This window comes from Lemur catta, chromosome 14, assembly GCF_020740605.2.
Source record: "Lemur catta isolate mLemCat1 chromosome 14, mLemCat1.pri, whole genome shotgun sequence".
NCBI classification, from domain to species: Eukaryota; Metazoa; Chordata; class Mammalia; order Primates; family Lemuridae; genus Lemur; species Lemur catta.
The window spans coordinates 4,691,548-4,719,423 of record NC_059141.1 but is presented as its reverse complement, the minus strand read 5'-3'; the positions used below and the strand labels follow the sequence as shown (position 1 = coordinate 4,719,423).

General features: G+C 42.3%; 1 protein-coding gene across 4 annotated transcripts in view; it reads right to left on the bottom strand.

Annotated features, from left to right (window-relative positions):
- Positions 1–27,876, bottom strand: part of C14H10orf90 (chromosome 14 C10orf90 homolog) — a 192,514-nt gene that overhangs the window by 44,159 nt on the left and 120,479 nt on the right. For 3 of the 4 annotated variants that reach the window (XM_045567777.1, XM_045567778.1, XM_045567779.1), the window contains 2 exons: positions 27,682–27,773; positions 19,000–20,107 (listed from right to left, as the gene is read on the bottom strand). In XM_045567777.1, the coding sequence (XP_045423733.1) occupies positions 19,000–20,107; positions 27,682–27,773 (1,200 nt within the window). Of the gene's footprint in view, positions 1–18,152; positions 18,331–18,999; positions 20,108–27,681; positions 27,774–27,876 lie in introns of those variants that run through there. The other variant, XM_045567781.1, reaches the window with a different exon arrangement.

Sequence of the window (27,876 nt, the reverse complement as noted above, 5' to 3'; positions counted from 1 at the left end):
ATGCTCTCAATTTCAATGGCCTTCAGGAAAAAAAAAATTGTTTTGAGACTGAGTCCACATCCCGAATGGCAGAGATACTTCTGCACTGATCCTGAACCGTCCCCTCTGTGCTCAGGAGGTGGGGGGCCTTGCTAACCTTAACGGAGTCACCACACTGGCAGGTGATAGAGTTGGGGCTCAGAAAACAGTACCCCAAAATGAAGTCCTCAGAAGCAGTCTCAGAGGCACAGTCTCACCCTGACCTTCTCCTGCCCTCCTGTCTCTGGCCCCTCATTCCCTCTGAGGCGAGTCATGGAAACTAGAATCCCTCTTCCCCAAGGCAGGTCATAGAAGCCAGAACCCCTGTCCCCAAAGCCAGCCATAAAGCCTAAAAATATTACTCTAACCTTCCCCACCTGCTGTGTGATAGCTGGACAGAAAAAAATTAAGACCCTCATTGCAGAGGGTCCTAGCCCATACCCAGGAGGAAGAAATGCTGCAACAGAAAGCCAAGACCTGAACAGCCAGCCTGCTGGGTTTCCCCACTCAGCCTACGCCCTATACCATTCGCTCAGACCCTTTTTTGTCCTACACGGCCGTCCCTGCTTTATCAAACCTAAATATATAATCAAATAGCTTCTCCTGTATCTTTGGGTCTTCATTCTCAAGGCTTTCACGTCATGTAAAACTATGATTAAATAAATTTGTTATGATTTTTCTCTTGTCAATCTGCTTTTTGTTATAGGGCTGTTGGCCATGACCCTAGTGATGGGGATGAAAAGGATCACCCCTTTCCACCCCTGCATTAAGAATGCACTTGACTGAAAGGGACAGGTACGGCTGTAGGGCTGTGTGCAGCCCAGCCACCGAGGGTTTGCCATGGCAACAGTTCAAAGGTGCAGTTCTCACTACAACCATTTCACCACGGACATCCGCTCCCGCCTTTCCACTCCGAAACTTTCATAAACCAAGTGGCAAATTTGACCGATTCCAACTTCACATTCTCTCTCTGCACACTGCCTAGCAGCGCAGGCAGGTAGAAAATTAGACAAAAACCAGATGTGCAGAAGAGTGGGGACAGGGAAGCCAAGAGCTCAATTACACTGTCACTGAGATCGCTGACTCCCTCACTGGCTAGTGGTTGCCGCTAGGACTTTTCCCTGCATTTGAAAGTACATGTTTTCCATTTCTGACACGACCACCAGCCTGGCCACGTGAGGGCAGTTTTCAGGAAGGAAGCAGCTGGTCGTGTTTACAGGGTGTGCGGACCAGACAGCAGACCCTAGTGTGTCATTAGGGAAAACAAGACGGTTAGGCTCCGTCCGAGATCAGAAGTGGGGTGTGCACTTCCTTGCAGAAAAAAATAAAATACAAGTTTAAGGGGCAAATTTCTCTTCTGGAAAAGGAGTTGTAGAACTCCTGTTTGGCTTAGGAGATGCTTAATTTTAAGTTCCCTGCACCGACGGCATTAGGGATGCTTGTAGGACAATAGGCAACATTCAGAAATTCAATGCATTTTTAAATATTAATAATTACCTCCTAAGAGATATCATTGGCTAAAGTAATGCCATACAAGGCAGTTATGGTATGTGAATTATATGTCAATGAGGTTGTTAATAAATAAATCTTTTAAAAAGCAGAACTGTTCACCATGTTGCTAGGCATGTGGCTGGCAGGTTCTGAACCAGGTGGGGACAGCGGGGAGTTTCGAGACACTGAACTAGGAGCATTTCATGCTTCTCAGGTGGAGCCTCAGTGAACTGTGCTGCTCTATACTTGGCATTCTGGTCCTTGCTACTCTTTGACTTGTTGTCTAATTTCTTTTGGTTGAGGAACTAATTCATCTCAGCTGCAGAGACTCGGGTTTTGTGCTTTAAGTTTCATAATGTAATTAAGGATTCACATCCAATTACATCATGTTAAAAATCCTCTCCCAACCCTTTTCTCTACTAATCCTGGACTTGGGGCCTTGTGTGCTGACTTGGTCTATGCTCAGGAGAAAAGCACAAAGCTCATTTGCAAGCCCCAAGCTGAGCTTGAAATGATCAGTGATATTTTAGCCTAGTCTACCTTGTCAGAAAATGTCTGCATGATTTTGGTTTGTGATTTGAGATCATGGGATGTATTTTTATAAGGAAATCCTAAAAAAGGAGGACTACAGCTTCAGAATAAGATGTTAGCATTAGCTCTATAAACAAGGATTTCATAGCAATCAGATGCAGGTATTATCACTGCTCTCCTCACAGCCCTGGAGGGGCCCCAGAGTGAAGCCTGAGATCTTGGGTGTGGGTGGTCTCCCATGCTGGGTCCTAAACTTCCTCTCCATGACCATATTCTGTTTGCAACCCATCAGTCCCCAGCAATCCCAGAACATGGTCTGTTTGTCATTCTCCAAGACTGGTGCATGTCCCTGTCTGCGGTGTGCTGCTTCCCTCCCACTCGTGGAAATCGACCCCTCCCCCTCGCTCTGCAGGCTCGCACAGGGGCTGGTATCCCACAGGCCTGACTTTGACTCATGCCCTCACCCTCACCACTCTCTCTGTGCATCTTGGGACAGAGAAAGTTATCTTTCTCTTCACTGTACCACCAAGAACAGTAGTTTGTATGTACTCTGCACTTAAACTTTAAAATGTGTTAGTTTTACATTCCAGGTCTCTTCATGTATGTGCGAATTCCCTCTAGATTCATCATTATTTTGAGGTGACACAACTACCACAATTCTCTAAAGACAAAGAGGCTAGAATACAATAGCCAAAAGGTAAAACACAAGTTCAAAATGATTTAGGGGTCACTATACACTGGCTCAAATTGTATAGGCTAACCACCATAGTCCGTAGTGACATAAAGAGTTAATATATTAAAGAAAACCACCATGGTCCGTAGTGACATAAAGAGTTAATATAATAAAGAAAACCACCATGGTCCCTAGTGACATAAAGAGTTAATATATTACAGACTCATAAGACTAAAACAATTTCCAAAGTAGGAAATATATATGGCCAATAAGCAAACAAAAAGTTCTGTCTTACTTGTGAGTTGAAATCAGACAAAAATAAGATGCTATTTTTCAATTACCAAATTAGCAAAGTGTAAAAATACATATATTGAATTCTAGAGTGAGTACAGGTAGACAGAAACTCTCCTACACTGCCAATGGCAGCGCACAATATTTTGTGAAGGAATTGGTAATAGAGAATCAAAAGCCTTAAAAATGTTCAAATTTTTTAGCCAACAATTCTCCTTCTAGGTATACAGCTGAAGAACACAGCAGAGGTGTGGTCCAAGTTTTACACACACATGTACTCAAGTATTATTGATAATGGTGAAAAATCAGGAATCAAGCTAAAGTGTTCAACATTAGGAATATAGTTAAGAAGTTTATATCACCATATGATCTGAATATTTGACAGCTATTTCACATTTGTAGAGAACTTTTAACAACAAGGAAAACAACAAGGTCATTCTAATTCATGGTTTGATAAAAATTGTAACAATGTTAGAAAAAGCCTAACAATGTGAACCAAAAAGTTCTTAAAGAATGTGCAATGGACTGAATGCTTCTACCCCCCACCCTGCCAGACAATTCATATGTTAAAGCCCTGATCCCTGTGTGATAATATTAGGAAGTAGGGTCTTTGAAAGGTAATTAGTCATGAGGGTGAAGCACTCATAAATGGGATTGGTGCCTTTATAAGAAGAAGCCAGATCTCCGGTTCACTCACCTTCCACAGTGTAAAGATACAAGAAGTCAACAGGCTACAACCAGAAGTGAGGGCCCTCACAAGAACCCAACCGTGCTGGCACCGCAATCTCAGACAGCTCCAGAACTGTGAGTAATAAATTTCTGTTGCTTATACTCCACCCTGTCTATGGTGCTTTGTGATAGTCGCATAAACTAAGACATGCCACTTAGGTCCACGTGTGTAAATGAAGAGATAAACCATATGTATGTGTAGAAAAACTAGTATTGCTATCATGACAATTAAATGCATCTACAAAATTTTTTTATTAAAAAAAATCCTTTTTTTTAATGGATGGCCAAGAAAACTCTAGTGGAAAAAACAAATTTATGAGATCTTTTATTTCCTGCCATATGGTGAGTTAGATACCTCCAAAACTCTCATGCTATTAAGCAACTAAAAACTTTGGAAATAGGTATCAATACATATTTTAAATATATGGCCAAGCTTGAAAGAAAGTAAGGAAACTTTTCAGAGTTTAAGAAGAAAACTAGAGAACAAATCCAGCTGCCTTCAAGGTTACTGCTGATTTCTGACAACCTATGGCTTTGGATTAACGACCAGACAGAGGCCAGGAAACAAAACCTGGGACTGAAAACCCCTGAATAAAGACTCAGTTCACAGTCATGAGCCGGAATGCCCCTTTCAGGCTTGGGGCCAAAATTCACATAACTGGCTTAGGATAAACAACTACAAGCTGAAAATTTGCCATAATGTGAGCCCAGCTGAGAGAAGCATGGAAATCCCCCTGGAGGAACTTATCCTCAATCCAGGAAATTTCCGCAGATAACATTCCAATAAACATGAGCTCAGAATCATAGTGACTGTATGGAGTGGAAATCACAATACACACAGGAAATAACTACCGTGGGCAAAAGTGAGCAGAGAAACTAAACTGCCACATTAGACACACGTATACCTCAGATAGCAGAAATAAATCATACAGGACATAAAATAAATGTTTAAAGGTATACAAGAATTCATTTATGAGTGAGGAACAGAGACTATGAAAGTGATCAGAGTGGGCCAGGTGTGGTGGCTCACACCTGTAATCCTAGCACTCTGGGAGGTGGAGGCGGGAGGATTGCTTGAAGTCAGGAGTTCAAGACCAGCTTGAGTAACAGTGTGACCGCATCTCTATAAAAAATAGAAAAATTAGCATGGCGGAGCATGCCTGTAGTCCCAGCTGCTCAGGAAGCTGAGGCAGGAGGATTGCTGGAGCCCAAGAGTTGGAGGTTGCAGTGAGCTATGATGACTGCACTCTATTCCAGACAACAGAAAGAGACCCTGGCTCCATCAAAAAAAAAAAAAAAAGAAAGAAAGAAAGAAAAAAAAGTGACCAAAGTTATTTCAAAGGAACTAAAAAGCACTTCTATAAATGAAAAATAGATTAACTGACATTAAAACTCAGATGACTTTAGATACAGCTGAAAGTAGAATTAGTGAAGTAGAATATAAATCTACAAAAAATTATTGAATGCATCATAGAGAGTCAAAGAAATGGAAATTGTGAAAGACAGATTAGTAGTTTATACATTCCCCAAAGGAAAGGTATAGAGGTATGACAATTAGACTTCTAGCTGCCTCTCCATAGCAATGGTGAAGCCAAAGACACTAGGATATTTTCAAAGGACTGAAAAAAACAGAATGAGAAAGTATAAAACACATCTAATCAGAATTCTGAAAGTAGATAATAGAGGAAATAAAGGAAATAAAGAAATGGCTAAGAAGTTTTCAGAATTAATAAAGACAAAAACCATCAGATTCATGAGGCATAACATACCATACAAATAGCCAAAAAGATATCCACATTTAAATACATTATAATGAAGCATAACCCCAAACACAATGAGAATATCTTAAAAACAACCCAAAGGAATGATATAAAAGTATGAAATTAGACTTATAGCTGCCTCTCCATAGCAACAGTGGAAGCCAAATATTTTCAAAGGCCTGAAAAAAAATAATTGTTGACATAGAATAATATACCTTGTAAAGTTTTCTTTTAAGAGCATGCTGAAATAAAGATGTTTTTAGAATTCCCACTTTTCCCTGAACTAATCTGAGACAGTTTATCACCAAAAATCCCTCCAGTTTGATGTACCATCAAAAGAAACATATAAAATATGTATTGTAGGAAGGTGAAAATTGATCAGTGATGTCAGAAACTAAGATCTCACATGTAAAAAGGAAAGGGGAGCAAAGGCAACGGTAAATATGAGGTCAACCCAAACACTGTATAAAAGTAATATTTGATTTGTAAGAGTCAAGAAACCAAACAAGATAGAAGTAAAATACATAATAGCAGTAATGTATCTATTTGAGGGGGTGATAGGAAGAAAAGTGTTCTGAGATTTTAAATTGAGAGGTGTGTGAAAATACGGATTAACTTTAGGCTTTGTTAAGTTCACATGTTATAATTTGTAACTGGTCACTAAAAATAATAGCAATAAAGAGTATAAGTTTCCAACTATCAGAGACAAAAAGTGGAATGAGAAAAAAATTAATTTAATACAGGACTATTATAAAGAGATAAAAAGAAAAAGACGTAAAACAAACAGAAAACCTAAGTAATATGAAAGAAATAAATTTATACATGTCAATAATCAAAATAAATGTAAAAGCTGTAAATTTCTTAATGGTAAATACATGAAAATAGCTAAGAAAATTTTACAAAAAAGAGTAGTGACTATAATCTTGTTCTATTAGATATTAAAGATCATGATGCAGATACAATTAAAACAAAGGCATATTGATGAGTATATAGAGAAAATATTTCAACATGAATAAAAATAAAAAATGATACATTTCAAAAATTAGAAGGAAATGATAGCTTGAAATGATTATGTGAACACGTTTGATGTGAGCATTTGACCTAAGCTTTCCTCTTAAGAAGCTCAGTAAAAATAAGAAGAGCAAGTTCAGGACAAAGTAAATAGACAAATGGAAATAATAAGACCAACAGTGGAAATCAATATAGAAAATTGACAAATAAGGAAAACCAATAGAACAAAACCTGGATCTCTGAAAAAAATCAGTAAAATGGATAAACTTCTAGCTAGACTGATAAGGACAAAAGGAAAGACACAAACTACCTGTATCAAAAATAAATTATCGGACATCCCTGGAGATTCTAAGATAATAGGAAAATACTATTAACATGAACAACTTTATGCCAATAATTTAAATGACTCTGATGAAATGACAAATTCCTTGAAAGACACAAATTGCCGAAACAGACTTTAAGAAATGGAAACCCTGACTAGTCATATAGCAAGTAAAGAAACTGAATTCATAATTAAAAACTTTCCCACAATGGAAACTTTAGGCCAAGGTGACATCAATGGTGATTTCTACCAAATATCTGAGGAAGAAATAATACCAATCCTCCAGAATCTATTTCAGAAACAGAGGAGGAGAGAACACTTCCCAGCTCATTTTACAAAGCTGGTACCTTCTTCCTGATACCAAAACCAAAAACATTTTTAAAAAGAAAACAACATACCAATCTTCCTCACAAACACAAATGAAAAAACAAAATCTAAAAAAATATTAGCAAATAGAGTCTGGCAATATATTTATTTTTAAAAGGCATACTGTATCATATTTATCATGATCTGTTACCCTAGAAATATACAGTTAATTTAACATATGAAAACCAATGTAATTTCCCATATTTATAAAATAAGGAGGAAAAACCCTATCATTATCCCATAGATTCTTGAAAAACATTTGTCAGTATTCAACACCAATGCAGGAAAAAAGTTCTCATTAAGAGTAGAAACAACAAAAACCCAAACAACCAGAATAAAATCTGGACAAAGGACCTGAGTAGTCATTTCTCCAAAGAAAATATGCATCTCCAAGAAAATATGCCAACAGGCACATGAAAAGATGTGAAGATGTTCAACATCACTAGGGAATCATTAGGAAAATGCAAATCAAAACCATAAGGAGACGCCACTCCCCACTCATTAGGATGGATATCATCAAAAAACAAAAATAACGAGTGTGGGTAAGGATGTGGAGAAATTAGAACCCTATGCGCTGCCGGTGGAAATGTAAAATAGTGCAACTGCTATGGAAAACAGAACGGCAGTTCCTCAAAAAACCAAAAACTGAATTACCATATGATCCAGCAATTCCGTTTCTGGGTATATACCCAAAAGAATGGAAAGCAGGGACACAAAGAGATGTTTGTACACCCCATGTTAATAGTAACATTATTCACAATAGCCACAAGGTGGAAGTAACCCAAATGTCCATTAACAGAGGGATAAACAAAATGTATATATTATACAAACATAGAATATTAGCCCCCAATACATATACCTACATACAATTAGAAGCTACATAGGGTTATATATGCAGCACAGCTATTTATATATATTAGAATATGTACGTGCAATTAAGAATATCAGCCCTTACAGGAAGGAAATTCTGACACATGATATGGCGTCAATGAACCTTGAGGACATTATGCTAAGTAAAATGACCCAGTCACAAGAGGACAGGCATTGCATGATTCCACTTACATGAGGTACCTAGAGTAGTCAAACTGACAGGCAGATAGAATGGTGGTGGCTTCCAGGAACGGGGAGTAGTGTGTAGTGGGGATGCAGTTGCAGTTTTGCAGGATGAAAAGAGCTCTGGAGATGGGTGGCGGTGACAGTCGCAAAACAGTATGAAGGTGCTTAATGTCACAGAACTGTACACTTAACAACTGTTAAAACGGTAAATTCATAATCTTTATATTTTACCAAAAAAAAAAAAAAAAAGAGAAAAAATTACGAATAGAAGGACCTTTCCTCAACCTGGTAAATGGAACCTATCTATAGCTATATATTTTTTAAAATCCCCACAGCTAACAAGGAGTGAGGCAAAGATGTTCTCTCTCATTACCTCTACTCAACATTTTACTGGAAGTCTTACCCAGTACAGTGAAGCAAGAAAAAAGAAAGAGAAGCCATGAAGATGGGAAAAGAATAAGTAAATCTTTGTTCATACATAATATTATTACATATGTAGAAAATCCTAAGAAATCTACAAAAACACCCATATAATTATTAAGTGCATTTAGTGAAGTTGCAAGATTCGGTCACTGCACAGAAATTAGTTATATATTATATACGCCTATATGCAAGCAAAAAATTGGAAATGAAATTTAAAAAAATCCAATAGCATTCATTTACAGTAGCATTTGGGATATGAAATAAGGATAAATTCTACAAAATATGTGAATGACCTCTATTACAAAAACTACAAAGCATTGCTGAGAAAAATTAAAGACACATACAATTACATGGAAGAATTTCAAAAGCAAAAGAAACCTTACACAGAAGAGTGTGCTCAATTTGCTTCAATCTATATAGTTCTAGAATAGTGACAGAAAGATCAGTAGTTTCCTGGGACTGAGCACGGGGGAAGATTGAATGCAAAGGCGCCAAGATTTTTTGAGGGGATAGAAATCATCTGTAGCTTGCTGTGGTGTGGGTTGCATGGGTGTATAAATAAAGTGTGTGCAGTTTAATGTAAGTATATTATGCCTCGAAATAGCCAATTTAGAAATAAATAACAGTATAGGACCTGATTGGAGTTCTTCTATAAAATATGAAATTAAAATTTGGAAAAAGTTTAATGACAGCAGAGTCTGTCACTGCCAAACTCCTGCAGTAGTGAGATACATCAAGTGCCAGCCATTCCCATTTAGGAGCATCTGAAAGACTCCCTGTCTTTCAAATTCATAGATGAAAACAGAACAGCCTCTGTGATTCACACAATATTCAAGTTGCATGAAAATTTCCAGGAGGAAACAACTACATAAGTCAGGGCAATCCTTGTATAAACAAGAATTTGGTATGTCATTAACATTTCCAACCAGTAGAGAAATAATGGATTATCTCATCAATAGTCGTGGACAACTGGCAAACCATTCAGGAAAAATAGACCTTACGCCACACAGGAAATACATCCAGAGGGTTACAAATTTAAATATAAGTTCTAGAAAAGAGCACAGGCTGGGGAAGGCCTTCCTAAGCCTATCAGTGAAAAGACAAAGGGGAAAAGATTAAGAATATAATAGAAAATCTGAATGTCAAAAATTACCAGAAACAGACATGATGACTAAATGCAAGGTGGCATCCTGGATCGGGTCCTGGAACAGAAAAAGGGCATTAGTGGAAAAACTGGTAAAATCTGAGAAAAGTCTGCAGTTTAGTTCATAGTACTGTACCAGTATTAATTACTTAGTTTACATTAGTTGTTCTCAAATGGGGCCAGTTTTGCTCCCTGGGGAACATTTGGCAGTGCCTGGAGACATTTTTGATTGTGTTCTAGGGAAAAGGGGGAGGTGCTACTAGCATCTCATAGTAGAGACTGGGGTGCTGCTAAACACCCCTCTGATGCACAGGACAGCCCCCCTTACCCGACCCGAGATGTCAAAGCGTCAAGGTTAAGAAACTGTCTCAGAGAAACGTACTGTGGCTATGTAAGTAGGATGCTAACATCAGCGGAAGCTCAGTGAAGAACATATGGGAGCTCTCTGTGCTACTTTTGTAACTCATCTGTTAATCTAAAATTATTTCAAAATTCAAAGTTTCAATAATGACTACAAATATTAAAAAGTTAAATACAAAGGGATAATTTTAACATAAATAAAAAGGCAAAATAAGAAAAGCCTAAAGAAAATCAAAGAAAATAGGGGCAATTCACAAAAGAAGAAATGTAGATGTATAATAAACATAAGAAAGTTTAATATCTCTATGAAAAATGCAAATTAATATATCATAAATTTCACTTTTCATTTATCAAAATGGCATGGAAATTTTTGTAATGACAATATCCAATGCCTGTGCATGTCTAGGGAAGCTGATATTTGTGTACGATAGTGCAACTTGGAGTGTCATTTGAAAATTGATATTAAAAAGTCTTAAAATTGTGCCTATTCTTAGACCAGAAATTCTAAGAATCTGATTTAAGAAAATTACGTGAAATGCTCTCATTTCTCTCCAAGAACATTTACCAACACATTGTTATAAAAATGTAAAAGTGGAAACAATCTGTTAAACAATAAGGTTTTTAAAAAGTAGTTTAGATAAATCCATATGATGGAAGCCTCTGTAAGCATTAAATAATTAATAGTGAAATACATAACACATGAAATGGAACTTCACAACCCAATGTTGAGAAAAAGAAGCCTCCCAGAACAGTATTATGTTTTGCATGACCCTCCTTTTGTTAAGAAAAGGAAAGGAAAAATAAAAGTTGGTTGCATTTATGAGAGAAGCCAAATGATCTGTTTGGGAAGATCTACTGAAATAGCAACAGTGATGCTATCTCTGGCTAGTGGTAGGGTTATGATTGATTTCACTCTCCTCTTTTTGCTTATTTATATTTTAATTTTTACAGTTTACATGTTTTATGTTTTCAATAGGAAAAAAAAGCATTAGAAAAGCAAAGGAATGGAGGAGACTGATTCCATCTAAACCCTTTTTCTAAGCAGCCTTTTGTGGGTGATGTTAGCCCTTGGCAGTGCTAACAGCCAAGGTAGGCTTAGAGGCCGAGACACTCATGACAGGCTTTGCCACAAGGAATTACATCAGCATAAATTCTCCCTGATATCGAGTAAGTGGCATCTCCCAAACGTACAACCCTTTGACACTCAATGCATTTTGTGGACCACCCGTCCCAAAGTCCACTGGCTGGGGGCTGATGCTCCCTGTTGATGGCTCCTTTGGCTCTAGATTCTGAACCAGAATGGTGGCAGGAGAGGTTGCCAGGGAAACTCAAAGTCATTTGTTTACCACCTACATAGGCCATCTGATCAAAAATACCTAAATGTGTTCTACTCATATGCAAAAGTGAATAAGCCCCTATCTTCTTAAGACACCAGAGCCATTCTTCTGCTGAATATATACCAAAGACTCCAAACCACCCTATTCAACCGCAAGCCTTGTCCTTTGATTTGGTATCCTACCTGAGGAGTGAGCAGATTTTAAGTAAAACTACATAATTTTCCCTTTATTAAGCATTTATACATGGGAAGCATAAGACAAAGCCAGGAGTGAGCTTTGCACACCAAATGTCAGCACGAAATGCCACAAATTTGCAAAAGATAGGCCTCAAAGTAGGCTCTGAATTTTCAACAAACAATGTAGAAGGAGAAACCACTGCTGCCACATGGGTCAAATGCTCTGGCAGAGAAAAACTAGAGCTGCTCGAAGACGCACAACTCTGGGAAAAAGGGAGAGTTGGGATTTTTTTCCTTGTGGAGCCCACATAAATAACATGGTCTAATAATATTAAACATGAATGGCACGCATGCTTGATGCAGGCTTCTGGCAAGACACCAAAGCACAAAGAAAATGAATGTCGTTCTGCAGGAGATCACAGTGGTACAGTCCTTGTATGCAAATGCTTCAACCAACTGAGAAAATGGTTTTTAAAAACCTGAATTTTTATAGCTTTTGTCTTCAACTTCTGCTTGTGGGGATAGCACCCATAGATGTTCTTACAGGGCAGCTATTACAAGAATCAGAACAGGCATTTGGGGGAGCAGATTCCAACCCTCAGTGGCATGACATTGGTTGAGTTCCCTGAAAAGAGAGTACCTGTCCTGTGCACCTGCCCTTCAGGACCTCACAGGGACCTCAACCCGAAGAGTGTGCCCATTACTCCTGATCAGGTGAGCAGCAAGATCATAGCAGAGGGGACGTGCTGTCCCCCAGAACAGGGCTCTCAACCAGGGAGTCTCTGAGTCAGACACACTCATGCCAGCACAGGGTCAGCGTGAGTATCTTGAAAAAGTGCCCCAGATGTGTTTGCTGCCCTCACCTGGTTAAATGCACCTTTTCTACGCTCTCTGGTAACAGCCTGTGAATCGCGTAAGATCACTAGAATGCTGTGTGTGGACTGTGATATTTCATCTGCAGTAATGCCCTCCTGAGGCTATGGCCTAACAGGGGAAATAAATTAACACCTCATAGTGATATGAAAAATATTTCTGTATTTAAATATTATACAAACTACTTTGAAAACATGGTTTCAGACGAATTTCTGGGCTGGCTCTACCATCTTCATTCATTGTTAGTCATTAACCCTGAAGAGGAAATCACATTTTGCAGAAAGACATGAGGTGAACTTTAAGATTATTAGGGAAATAGCAAAAATTCACCAAGCCAAAGGAATTAAACACACCATCTATTTCCCACATTTTCCCCCCTATTTTCCAGGTCATTTGTATCAAGAAAATTTTTCCCTACAGAATTTATCATATGACTACCACTTCCTCTTTCCAAGATTGTGTCTAATTGGCTTCCTGGAGATGGCTCGGGTGGCACTGGAGACTAATGATAATTACAAAATGGTCCTCCGTCCCCGCTGGGGAGCCCGAATTGCTGGGTGCTCCTCATGCAATTACCTTGTAAAGGACGAGCAAGCAACTAGCAGAGTTTGAAATGAAACTCTGATGAGTCCCTTCCCCAGCCCGTGTTGCTTCTGCTAGGTTACCCTGATTATGACTGTTTTTCACGTAGAGATGGCTGCTCTGCGGTTTCCTAATTTAAAAGATCTGACCATTATCTGGTCAGCCTGTTTCAGGCTTTGAATCCATTTCTCTTAATCTATTCCTGGCAAACCTGAGCAAATGGCCCATTAGCAATGACTGTCTCCTAAACACTAGCGGGACATGCCCCATGCTCGCAACCGAAAGGGTTACCCAGAAAAAAAGGAAAAAAAAAAGTCCTTTGAAGCTAGCTGGTATGGCTGAAACCAGTAACCTTTAGATATTGTGAAACTCTAGGGCATGATCTGAAAATCTATTTATGATTATGGGGGAAATGGCCGAATCTCAAGACTTACCAAGAGTTAAATAGACAAAATTTTTTTAAAAGACCACTTCAAAATATTTTTGCAACATTGTCATGTTTTCCCTTCTTTAACATTAAACTTAGCCATCTGAAGGATAATAAAGTTGTTTCATGACAGTGTTTGATTGTCCCTATTGAGTTCCTAGAGGGAAACCATATTTTGAGACATTCCCCCAAATATTTTGAGTATCAGTTTTAAAATCAAGTGGGGATTCTATAGTTTTCACTTTAGTTTCCATAACCTACCTCTTGATAGTGAATCTCACATGGTTCCCCACCCTTTCTTTGCCGGAGAGGTTTCAGGTGTGCACACAGGGAGAGGTGTGTGCAGAAGGACATGCACGTAGGTGGCGCTGACATCAGCATGGGCTTTGTTAGGTTGTCAGCATAACCTTCCCTCCACCCAGCACACAGGGCCAGGGCGCCCACTCTGTGCTCCGTGGCTCTCTGATGGGTGTGGAGGGGTTAATACCAATGGCTCAGACTTGGGTCCTGCCCCCGGGAACATGCCGTCCGCGAGAAGAACAATGACCTCTATGAAACATCGAGCATAACATTAAAAGATTGCAACCTGCATAGTGAGAAGACCATATCTGAGTTTTGTTTCAGCACCACAGAACCAGAGATGAGCCTGGTGCCTGGTGCCACGGCTGACACATCCATGTCAGATGAGTGCAGGAGGCTGTCTAGGTGCTAGCAGGAGGTGCCAGGGCAGGACATGTGCCCCAGCCACTGAGTGACGATGGTGAGTGACACAGAAGTGCCTGATCTTGCTGCTGATGTGGAAAGAGGTGGGCGAGCTGGAGGCCACGGTCGAATTGCAGTGGCACCTGCAGTGGGGATGGGAAGAGGGTCAGAGAGAGCTGGGAAGGGACAGAAGAGGTGGGGAGAACCCAGAGTACGCAGGGCAAGGAGGCCGAGAAAGAGAGCCCTCCCCTCTGACTCTGAGCATCACTCCTCAACATCCTGAGAATCAACGTGAAATCAGGCTTTTCTGACAACTCCTGGGACAAAAAACCACAAGCCCCCCCAATGAATAACAAATGAGGAGAGAAGAGTTCATAAGATAATCAGGGCCACATCGCTCATCCCACAGATGAAGAGACCCTGCGGGAAAGTGACCTGCCCGAGGTCACCCAGAGAGCCTTGGACAGAAGGTCGCATGCAGATAGCAGTGATGTTTGGCTTTGTAGGCCCAAGGTCCACAACCACTCAAAGTGTCCCAACTCCTCAACTCTGACAGTGCAGTGTGAAAGCAGCCACAGAATAATGTGTAAATAAATAAACATTGCTGTGTTCTGATAAAACTTTATTTACAAAGCAGGCAGAGGGCTGGATTTTGCCTCCTGGCCGTAGTTTCCTCATGCCTGCCCTCTAGCTGTTGCTAATTACCAGGAGTCCAAGTTTCTTGTTCATTCTCCAGCTGATTCTAACACTCCCTGGTTTATCTGACCCTTTACCAAAAAAAAAAAAAAAAAAGTTGCTGACCTCAGTTCTAGATCATTAAAGAAAAAAAAATCACATTTGTAAAATAAAGATTTCTCAAATATCCTCTGGCCCCTCTAGTAAGAAGTCCTCCTGGGCTGGGGAGCTGAGTCTAATGCAGCCTTGCCCCTCACGGGTGGGCCTGGCATGTGGACATGTGTGTTACCTTCCCGTGAGTAGTATGAGTGAAATGAATCTCATTCACTATTAACGGGCTGAACATGACATCTAAACACAAGTGGACACAGCACTCATTTGGAGACCTGGCAGGGATTTCTTCCAGTCTTCCACATTTTTGTTCACTAGTGGTACTAAACTCCACTGGGCCTTCTCAGACCAATGACACCAGCACATGGGCACTGCCTGAGGATGTTCCAACATGGTGCGCCCAGAGTAGACATGAACGCATGGGGCTGACAGGAGTGAGCGCACAGTGTTCACCAGTCTCGTCTCCCATGGCATCTAGCAACATCAGAACATTTGCTCCATCTACTTGGATGTCTCAGGAAAGGGGGCAAGCTTCAGATCTAGGCCACAGATGCAAAATAAAATTGGCAGGGAGTAATGTGTCTAAGTCAATAGTGTTTCAGGCATGCACATTCGGTGAGGAGGGAACCATTTGGATCAATACTGTATATCCCCTAGAACACCACGAAGAACTGGATCTCAGTCTGGGAAGGATTTCCAAGCCAATAAATTTTAACTGCATCAAATGACATGGTTTATTACATCCCATCAGAAATTAACTTATAGTTCGCTCTGCTAATAGAGTTTAGCAGCGTAACTGGCCACCAAATACTGGGATCGCGCCACATGTCCACGAGCAGTCTCTGATTACCATCTTTGGCAGTGACAGCAGAGAACAGGCCTGCTGTTGAGTCACCATCCTAACTGCTCTGTGCAGGGCTGTCACCGAGAAGGGTACAGCAGGTCCCAATACACAGCTCTGGCATTTAATGGCCACATGGATTTGGGCAAATCATTTTATCTTCAAGACTCATTTGTCATGTCTGCAAAATAGGGATAATGATACTCTTTTTACAGATGATTTGAATAATTCAAATTAATGGATGTAGTCCAGGGCCTGGCACCTGGGATTCCCAGAACATAATGTTGTGGTTATGGATAAGATGATGATAGTGATGCTGCTGCTGCTGCTGATGATGGCGACAATAATGGTGATGCAATGTTTTCCTATAATAGACACAGGGATTTGTACAATGGCCTCCCGCATGGTGCTACCAGAATGTTTTCCAACAGTAGAGACGAAAAGATAAAACATGCAGGGACAGAGGAGGTGAGCAAAGAAAGAAGCAATTCCCAAATCCTCAAGCCCCGGAAAGGAGAGCAGGTACCCACGTGCCTGCTGGAATGCTGTCTCAGTAGACACGACCTATCTGTACTGCATGTGTGTTAAGTATCCTATTTTCCCTAATCTTAGTAATCTTTCTGGGTATATAACCTGGAGGCTCATTCAACAATGCAATTTGTAGGACTTTCTCTCCAATGACCCAATGACTAGTGCTAAACTTGCCTTGCAGAGGTTTGTAGAATCTCTTGGGCTGTACCTACCAGGCAACCAGATGTCAGCGAGTCAGCCTACAGTGGATCCCGCTCACGAGGTATTTTGGAACCCAGATAAAAAGAGTCGGATTCAGCAACTATGAAGTCTGAAGACTGCTAATAGCATGTGCAACCACAGGAGGCTGTCAAGAATGCCTCAGATAAGACTCCAGTTTCAGACAGGAAAATATAAACAGTTCCCCTGAGTTTTAATGAGCACTGCCATGGTCTGAAAGCCCTTGCATTAAGGCTAGAAAGTCTCCGTCAAGACTGAAGGTCAGAGAGCCCACCCCGAAACATCGTGCAGATTATTGTAGGACAGACTGTGGTCATTAGCGTCAACGAGCTGTCCTTGGAAATTTTAGGCAAGAATTCTACAGCCTGGACAGAAATGCCTTCTTGTCACCTGAGAAGAACAGTCCGCTGAAAATTAGCTTCCGAGTGAGAGAGCACACAGCACAAGGGTACGTGTGTACGTATGAGTGTGCCCCAGTCGGTGGACACGAAGGCTCTGTGGCTTTGCACTTTGTGACTGAGGGGTCCAGGTGCCTAGATCACCCCTTAAGCAAATAGAGCAGAGGTTTTTTTTTTAAAACTTGAAGGAACCTTCAAGAACACCCAGTCCACCCAGAGGAAGAAAATAAGCCCAGAGAATGTCTCTTGTCCACATTCACTGAGCTGGAAAGAACAGATCAGCTACTCTAAAAGAAGGTGTTCAGGGCTCCCCTGGCCTCTGGGAATGTCTCTTTCCTCAAACAGTAGAATGAGGCCTCATGATGTAGAGCCGCTCATGTGCTCCACATGCGAATCTTTGGGATGTGTGGTTATTCTGAGTGATGTTGGCTCCCGGGATGTAAAATTAACTTACACTATTTGCCTAAGAAAATCCTTTACAGGAGTCGTCATTTCATAAAGTCACAATCAAAAACGCTCTCTGCACCAAAGCCAAAAACTGAATCAGAGGAGTTTTCTGCACTCTTGCTCCTCTCCTCTGAGACGAATGTTTGAGATCTGGCTCTAGTTGTTTGTAAAGAGACTTTGGTGGAAAGCTCTATAAATCCAAATTGTTGTTTCACACCATGAGACACGGCGTAAAGACAAGGATGTACTTCAACCAGGGTAGCAACAACCATGCAGGCTGTGTATTTCTAGAACCTTCATCAACATGGAAGATGAAGTGCTTAGCTCAAGCAATCTCTTTAAATATTGAAGTGGGGTTTCTCTTGGAAACGCTGATGGCCACATACGTCTGCAAGACTCAGGCATCGCAATGGTGTGATCAGTCTGAAAGCCATGTCAGAATTGCCTTCAAAGTCTCTGAGCCTTCAATATATGTACACTTGTAAAACTTAATTACATCAGTTAACATTTCTATGCACATTATACTTTAAATGTTTTATAGTCATTTTTATTAATTAATAAAGCTTTAATGGACAAAATTATACCATAAAATTATTATTCATATACTGCATTTTCAATTTTACTACTATTATCTTTAAATATTTTCTCCAAATGGAAAGCCACAAATTCATACACCAGAGTCTCTCATAGAAAGTAAAGTTGAAAATCAGAAGTTTATAGAGAGAAAGAATGAGATCTGGTGTCTCTCCTGCAAAAAAGGCCCGCCCTTCCCTTCCCATTCCCCAAGAAAGGTGGGGGGTCCCCAGGGCAGCCCCCCTGGGGAATTCTGCCTGGCCCTGGAAGCAGCAGCACATCTGGGCCACGTTGCCCCAGAAGACACAACCACAGAGAGAGAAACAGTCTGGCACGGAGAGTCCTTCACTTGCCTCAGTTAGAAAATGCCCTGTAATTACCACACACACACACTCACACACACACACTCACATGCAGTCTCACACATATATACTCCACTATGGAATTTTGTGGTCAAGGATTTTATGCTATTTATGAGACTAACTCATAAATACCAACTATGTGATTGAAAAGTAAAAAGTACGGAATTCTGAACACTTGCAAACGTGCAGATGTTTGGCACCAGAGAGATGAAACATCTGGGGGTAGATGGCATTTTGTTCTCCTCCTGTTTCAGAACGCGATTCGGGCACTGTGTATATTGACTTTCTGTGGGGGCGATCGTTTCTTACTCATTACATACGGTCTGGAACGACGGGGAACAAGAATTTGAGGGAAGGTCTCTCATAATCTACAACAGTCTTATCAAAGAAAATTTGCGCACTCATATGACGACACGGAGCTAGCCGTTGTCAGCTTCGAGCAGAGCGGGTCAAAAGCGACTCTACTGAGAAATGCCTCTGTGGTATGTTCCGTAGCAGAAGCCCACGCTAGGCCCACCCAGGCAGGGCGTGCTCAGCCATCACCCCCTTTTGGATGGACGTGCCACTCACCTGCTGCGTAACTCCAGCCAGGAATGTGAATGGAGAGCTGGTTGGCACGGCCGCTGGGGTGACAACGTGTCGAGTGGTCCTCTGTCCCTTTTCTTACAGTGACCTGGGTAGTTCCCACATCTGCAGACTCTGTGTTTCCCAGCGGAGGGGAGCTGCTCCAAGGGCAGGTGCCGGTCTCCAGATGCACCCGCCCCAATGACGGGTTTTCCTTCAAGCGACTTTCTTGTCCACCTGGGCTCCAGCGCAGGCCTAGGCCCTGGCTTCCCTCCGTGAGCTGGGGCTTCAGGGCCCTGCCTATTGGCTCTCCGTTCGCCAGGCCATCTGCCCCATCTGCTGTCAACCTGTGGGAACTACAGTTGAGGGTGAGCGACAGGACGGATCTGTGCATCTGGGGGCCGGCAAGCTGAGGCTGCTCAGTGGGGACGGAGAGAGGCTTGTCTGAGTAGTAGACTGAATTCGGGCACGGCCGAGACACCCCGAGGTGGACACAGGAACTGAACACCAGCGGGCCCTTGCCCGACGGCGGGGCGTCTGAAGAAAACCTGGTCTCTCTGTCGTCCACATGGGTGACCCAGTACTCGTGTCCCTCACACAGCTGTGTGTGGGTCTCAGGAACCTGCAGCCTCACCACGGAGCCGTTTCTGGAGAACGCTGTGTGCCGCTGTGGGTGGGCACTCTGGGCCAGAGCCGGGGGGTCCTGGAGCAGGGGGTCCTGGGCCCTGCACCTGGGACACAGCGGGCCCCCAACAGTCCCCCACACCAGGGTGCTGGCCGGGGGGCCCACACGCCTGGCTGTGATGGTGATGGATGCAAACCCTTTTGGGGGGCCACCACATGGGTTCTCCTCTTTGGGCGGCAGTTCTCTCTCAGGTCCTCGCTCATCTGCCAGGGTGGGAATTCCTAATCTGCCGGGGAGTAAAGCAAACACCCTGTGAATGTTGACTCCGGTGCGATTAGCCAAAGATTGCTTCAGCTGACGTGCAGGAGGCAGAGAGACCTCGCACGGCAGGGGCAGCACGGCCCCGCTGTCTCTTGACTTGTTCTCATCAATCAGCTGGGAGATGACTATGGAGGAAATCATTTTTGTGTTTTGCGATGCCAGAGTCCCCTGCAAATGGAAAAAGATCTGGATTATTCAAGCAGCCCATTGTAAAACAGGCAGTGAACTGTCTTGCGAGGACCACCGGGATGCCAGGGAACTTGGTTCATGGCACTCAGACGTTCTTGTCCACAGCTTCTTACTGCACACCTGACACCGTCCCTGAGCATTCAGAAGGGGCGGGAAACCCAGATCTGTTTATGAAAAGTTGCACATTCTGGAAACATTGGCCTGACAGCTGAACTGGTTTTCTCACTGGGTGTCTATTCTTAGTTTATTTAATGATGTGCTGATGGGGGATCGTCTGTTTCAGATAATCACCTCCACCAAGGCCCGGCACCCTCAAATGCAGGTTCACAGCCTCGATAGAGAGAAAAGACAGAATTCTGGAAGTGGGCTGGATTTGGGGTGCAGGTTTATGTGGGAAATGCATCAGCATGACTGCAAGGAAACAGTGAGTGCGGTTACTGGACGCCCTCCCTGCCTGAGTCCCCCTCGAGGTCCTCCACCGCTGCTGGTGCAGACTCTTGTCCCATCGCTCCCTGCCGCCTGGCATCACAGGAATCAAAGTCCTGAGAGCAAAACAATGGAAACCAAAGGCCCAAGCGTGCAAGCTTGCCCAGAGGAAAACGGTGACAATCAGATGATTTCACTTGTCAGAACTGGGGTTGGGGGGTAGACCGAGACAGATGCAGTGTTGCTGTGTTTCAGTGACCAGTTGCATGAGTTTTTGACGAGTATTTTAAATAATCAAGGTGTTTCATTCTAATCAGCAGATTATACGTCCTAGCAGCAAATTGTTAGTGTGTCCAAAATAGTGTTATGATTTTTAATAAAGCATCTAACCAGGTCAAGACCAGGAAGAACCTCCTCTGCCCTCATTTTGTTTTTATTATGTTTATGTAGAAAGTGCCACAGAAAATGACACAGGAGACTGACTATACCCCAGCACTTAGGGGATGCTAACGAGGTCCTGGGCCCCCATTTTGATGTTGTTATATGGGCTTAAAGTGAACCCTTGCCTGGAGCTGCACAGGATCCAAAGTCATACTGGGATATCCGCAGCTTCCAGGCCCCTGCTGCTTGCACGGGACCTTTTGCTTTGGAAGTCTGAAGGCGTAACTGGGGGGCTCGGTGCCTGGAGCAGCAGATCTCACACCCCAACGTGCATGAGATTCACCCAGGATATCACTGCCACAGGCTCCAGATTCTGATTCTGTGGGTCACAGGTGGGGCCCAGGCATCTGCATTTTAACCGACATCCCTGTGATTTTGATGTAGGTGATCAGAGCAGCACACTTTGAGAAACACAGATGGATTCATGAGGTTGCTGGTTTTCTAAAGAAAACACTTTTGAAGGGACAGGGCCTGCTTGTGTTGGGAGCAGGGTATATACTTTTCCAAAGATGTGATACACAAACATGGTGGCATTTTTCTTTTCTTCAGGGCCTGATTAATATTCATTTACTCAAGTAACTGAATGTTCTCCGCTAGCTGGACATTTGACACTGCAGGTCCACATGGCCATAGGACCAGTGTGTGTGATCTTAGCCACCCGAGGGGCTTTGTGTCCTCACTGTCAGGCATGGGAAGATGGTTGGTTTGTTTTTCATGATCATTTGCATCATCTTATATGTGGATTTTTTAAAAAAGATATATGGGACGTCGCCAATTCAAAAGTTAACAGGAGATGAGCAAAGAGGAAAAAAAAAAAAACCAGATAGGAGAGTCATTTTAAAATTTACTTCATTTTTTAAAAGATAAAAATATCCCTGGCTACATTTTTCCAAAAAGCAGATGGTCAATGCAGTAGCACTGAGTCAAGAATGGGGACATGAGCCTTCCCTTTCAGCTGGACTGCCACCTCACACTTGAGCTCGCACTGTGCACCACTCTCTAGAGGCCAGGCTCTGCCCGGAGCCCATTAGAGATAGGGGCCTCCTCCCCAGCAGGTCTCAGCCACCTGGGAGCTCGTCCAAACTCCAATGCCCAGGCCTCACCCCCAAACAGTTAAAATAGAATCCCTGGGGAGGGAGGCCCAGGCATCAGCATGTTTTAAAGCTTCCAGCGTGGTCCCAGCAGGCAGCCTTGTGGTTCGGAGGCACTCTCCCACCACTGCCCCAAGGGCATTATTTATCGCTGCAGTCTCCGCATGAGAAAACTGAAGTGCACCTGGCGCCTATTCCACTTGGTACGCAGTCCCTCCTATTTTAGTTAAATTTAGTTCCGATAATAATTGTTCCCATGCACCCTACGAGGTGCATAATCATACTCAGTAGGAACTCCTTTGACACTGATCTTTGAAGGAAAAAACAAATACCCATCTTGGAAACTGCAGGATCGGTTTTATTTTATAGTGTGCTGTTTCCCAAAGTCAGCACCAGTGACGACCTGCATAGAAACACCTGGATGGGGGTAAAAAAAAATGCAGATTTCTAGACCCCTCCCTCCCTGGACCTAGGTTGCATAGAGATTTACGGAGTTAAAGCTCAGAATTTTTATTTTTAACCAGCCCCCAGATGATTCTTCTGCACAGACATGGTGGAAAGGATTCTGGGCTAGGATTTAGGTTGCCTGGCGGCCAGCCTGAGCCTGGGGTGCCCACGCTGGCTACAGGACCTTGGACAGGGCCTTGGCTTCCACAGCAGCAGAGTAAGGAGAAAACTGGGGTGATTCTTGTGGAAACTCCAGGCTTCCTCATACTGTGGTGTTTGACATTAAGAGGGTACCCCGATCCCATGAGAGCCTTGGCCTTGGTATAAGCAAGGGGTGTCTTGCTAGGAATGAACGAATGTCTTCTAAACCTGGAACAGCCCCTGACTCTGATAATGCTGACCTGGCTGCAGGTGCTGAGGGATGCCCTGGGGCTGTGCTGGGGGGTTTCAGGTGTGAGTGTAACCCTAGAAGGACCTAGAAGCCCAAAGGATGGGATAAGGAATCTGCCACCATTTCATTACCTGGGGCCTGGCAAGTATAACTACGATTTTGCCTCTGTCAGATGCAAATGGATGAGGGCACAGCAATAATGAATGGCATGAATTTGAATTATGTCTGAAGCCCTGGAGCCCCTCTGTATGTCAGGGTGAGGCTGCTCCCGAGGGGACAAATGCTGATGAATGCCCAGTTCCAAAGAAACATGCATTTTCCCTCTTTATCTCTCAGGGAAAATGGAGAGATCAAAAAAGAGGAGGTATATGAAACTGCCTCTCAAAATATGAGCACCTGATGCAGCCATGGGTGTTACTCTTCCTACGACACAGTAGCAATCAGGTATGATCTGACATGATCCCACCCAGGGAGCAGGAAGGGGTGCCCACCCCAAAGTTATACCACATTTCAGTGGAATTTACAATGAATGCATTCAAGTTTATCTGAATTGCATAAGTAGAAATAACTTATTACATATCCAATACATTGAAATTTTGTTGATGGAAATGTAGAATTACTATAATTTTTAGGTGCAAATCCTATTACTCATAACACAGCCACAATCAAACCGTTTGTTTATTTACCTATCTGACATTTTTTGGGGCACCTACTATGTGTCAGGTGCTATGTTCTTTTCAGCATGTAGACTCGGCTCTGACCGAAGCCCCAAACAACAACCTGAGAGAACTTAGAAAGGAAACACTGGTGGGCACTTTGCCCTTCAGTACACATAACTCCCTGGTGCGGCCCATTTATCAAATCCTGTTTCCTCAGTGAGACCCTTCAAATAATTAAAGATAAGACCCAACCTCCTAAAATTCTGTATTAGTTTGCAAGGGCAGCCATAACAACGTGCCACAGCGTGGGCAGCTAGAATAACAGAAGTTTATTTTCTCAGTTCCAGAAAATGGAAGTCTGAGCTGAAGACATTGGCAGGGTTGGTTTCTCCTGAGGCATCTCTCCCCGGCTGGCAGATGCCCAGCTTCTTCCCAGGGCTTCCCTCTGCCTCACGTCTGGGTCCTCCTCTTCTCTTCTTACAATCTTACCCGATCGGATAGGGCCCACCCTGATGAACTCACTTTACTGTAATCACCTCTTTGAAGACCCTCTCTCCAAAGGCAGTCACATTCTGAGGGAGCCCCAGGGGTTAGAACTTCAACAAATGAATTTATTTTTAGATAGGGGTTGGGGGTGAAATTCAGCCCATAACAGACTACGATATATCACTTTGTGCCCAATCTGTCTTCTGGGTTTGGGAAATCAAGAAAGAGATGAGAAAGAGGGGTTATTTAATGTTCCTAAGTTAGCCTACTACTTTTAAAACTGGGCAAATTTTCTTTAGAAAGTAATTACATCTTTTACATCAAATATCTTCCCAAATTAAGCTATTTCAGGGTGACACTCCATCTGCCTTTTATACTGGGTTAACTAAACGATCTCTTTGCAAAGAGATTCCTTTCATCTAAAATAAACTGACATAAGATTTGGTTTGAAAGGAAGAAGGAAATCATCTATTTAAAGTAGAATGTTCGAGTCGGAGAGAGGTCAGGTGATTAGCTGGGTTTTGTGCCTTGCTTTGGTAGTGAACCATCCTCTTCCCAACCGTCACCACACAGCACAGATTTTACATTTTCTTTCTCATAGATGCTGCTTTGAGATACTGATTTCTTTTAAATGTTTCAGACATGATTTTGTAGTGCTGGTAACTGCCTTCGTAGTTTATGCTTTTTATTGATTGTTTTTAACTTTATATTTGTGGCTTAAGAGATAGTAGTAAGAAGGGCATAATTTCATTAATTGAAACAAGAGGCCAGCAGTGGATAATCAGAGAACTCAGGTCCTGAGCCGCTGGAGGGAGGGGACCTCCATCCCTGCAGCTATTCCTGCCTCCAGAGAACGAGCGTCTCAGCCAATCTCTACCTCGAAACCATACTCTCCCCCATCGCTGCTACCCAACCTGCAACTGTCTTTGCCGACAGACTCTTTGGGTACATGCACCCCCACATTTGCTGCAAACCTGCCTTCCCCTGCTTGGTCGACCTGAGATCATCATCACTAGGTCACCTGTCAGCCTAGTGGCATTTTATCCTGAATGAAAGAGCGTTTTCTAATGCACGCACCCACTCTGGTACGTAGCAACGGGGAAAGACAGTTTTAAGACAAATGGAAAAATCTGAGCTCTTCTCACTTTCCGTAGTGAAACTTTTGTCTGTTCATGCAGTTACTAAAGAGTAGAGGTTGTGTAATATATAGCAGTGAAAAACCAGAAAGAGTCATTTTCCCCCAATTATTTTCTTATGATAAAATCTACATAAAATTTGCTATCTTAGCCATTTTAAGTGTACAATTCAGTGGTATTAAATACATTCATGATGTTATACAACCATCACCACCATCCATTAACAGAACTCTTTTCATCTTGTAAACCTGAAACGCTATACCCATTAAACAATAACTTCCCATTCTCTCTCCCCCCAGCCCCCGGCAACCATCAAGAATCACTGTTTTTTTTTTTTAAAAAGGGGGACTGGGTAAGTAAATCATGGTATGTATAACTGCATCTTATATTTAACAGAAATTAAAAATTACAAATAATTTAAATGACACAGGAAATTGCTTCTAACAGGATATTATGTAATATGAGAGGGCTATAAAAGTTGATATGTGTTATAGTTTTATGTTAAAAATACATGGGAAAAATAAGGGAAAATATACCTATAAGTATTTTGTTATTTATATATTTCTGTATTTTTCTAAGTTTCTACAAGGGGTCGCCATTACTTTTATTATGAGGAAATTAAGCTTTTTTTTTTTTTTTAAAGAAGAGAACTCTTTCATATTTCACTCCTTTTAAATAATCATTTGGCAGCAGAGGAGCCCTCATATCATTGCCACAGCTTCACTGCATTTTGGAAGGGAGGGCGATCAATCTTGCGCAGGCTCGGGGGGAGAGGCGCAGATTTATGGCAGTTACAAAGGCAGGGCATCCGTCCATGCATTTCATCATCTTACGGCAGCCTCGTAGCACACGCAGGGACAAGCTTTAAAAGCTCCAAGTTAGGAGGGAAATGTGAAAGTCACACTACTGACCAATTAGGTGATCCAGATAATTCCAGAGCAAGTGTTCAGGAGGTACGATTTCCAGGCGCTGTTTAACTCCGTCACAGGTAATGACCGAGTGTGGGTGTGTACATGTGTGAGTGTTACAGGGATCCAGCCACATGGCCCCAAAGATCTGTATCATCATTAGTGACCAGACTCTCATTAATTTTGACAGCCAGAGGAAAATGCCAAAATTTGCCAGCTCAGTGTGAAAAACAGGTGGGAAAGATTGTCAGTTGGTATCTTTCTTAAGAAGAATAGCAACCGACCTCAGCGGTATCACCTCCACGGCCCTCCCCAGCTCCATCTCGTCCCCTCCTAAGTGACATCTCCTCCCAGGGACGGCTCTCAATGATCCACTCTCCTCCCACTCACTTTCTGGTTTCCTCTGGCAACCCAGGGTCCCCGCCCCTGCCCCAGGGAGCAAACTGATTGCAGCCACCCATCTTTACACCTCGAGACAGTGAGCTTGGTGCTTCCACGGAGACGGGGATTTAAAGATTGATGACTAAATCTCAGGACCCAAAATAGCATCCTTTCTCCATCTGGTAGGATTTGGAGCCTGAGGTCTCTCTGAGGGAAAGGTTGAGCTTTGTTAAATGCAGAGCTAAATCAAAGTGATACCCAAGACAAGCATTTTGAATAAAAAAAAAAAAATTAAGAGGTGTCTTTGCTATTGAATCTGAGAGATTGATTCTTATAATTCCACTCTCTCTTAGAATTACAAAAGATATTCCGGTGGCAGAATATCCACCCGTGACAGACTGCAGGCGCTTCATAAACTATAGCACCTTAGGCAATGTTTTAAGGTGAGAAAGTCCATATTGTTCAGTTCTGTTAACTAGAGGGAGCCTTCCTCTACCGCAGCCCCTCAGAGCAAGTTAAGCACAGAAGCTCCAAGCCAGACAGCTTGTGCAGCTGTGAGATTTGGGGCAAGTCACCTACTGAGGCTTCAGTTTTCTTATCTGCAAAATAGGGATAAGACAGTACCCACCTCCCGGGGCTGTGGGAAGGATTAATTGAGTCAGTTGCCTAGACAGAGCCTACTATGTGATAAATTGACAATATTAACCACTGTGCACAGAGTTCTTTTGTTCCCTAAAATCTGAAACATTTCAGTTTATAAATATGACCTGTAATTTTCTTTCCTATATCAGACCGCTGACACTTTGTGCAGGTACAACAACCTATACCCGTTTATTAGATTTCAAAGTACCTCTTCCCCACCTTCAAAATGCTATATGGCGTAATTCTCTCTTTCTCTTTCTTTCCAGAAGATTAATTTTGGTTTAAAATTGAGATCGATCACCATATTTTCTCATGATACTGCAAACTTACCAATTGTGGGTGAAGATTATAAAAGAATAAATAAATACATAGTGCATACTTCAGTGTAACAAGTTTTAGTCATTGGTGGTTAGATTTTCTGCTACACTAATTCAATTTTTGACTAAACAAAATAAAATGCAATCACACCACAAGTAGGCCAGTGATTATATTTTATGGTTGGGCGCATTTTGCTGACTACTCTAGAAGTTAGAAATATACGTTACCTCGGTGAAGTGACGTTTCTTCTCTGTAACATCAGACTGGAGACTCTTAAGGGCAATTTGATCGTTTGTACTGTAGTGGTTGTCCCGTAATCCTAGGCAAGAGGAGATAATATTGTTACTTTTTAGTGTACATAAAAGGATAAAATGGAATATATAACTCTACTATAAAATTTAATGTCACCTACTCACATGTTA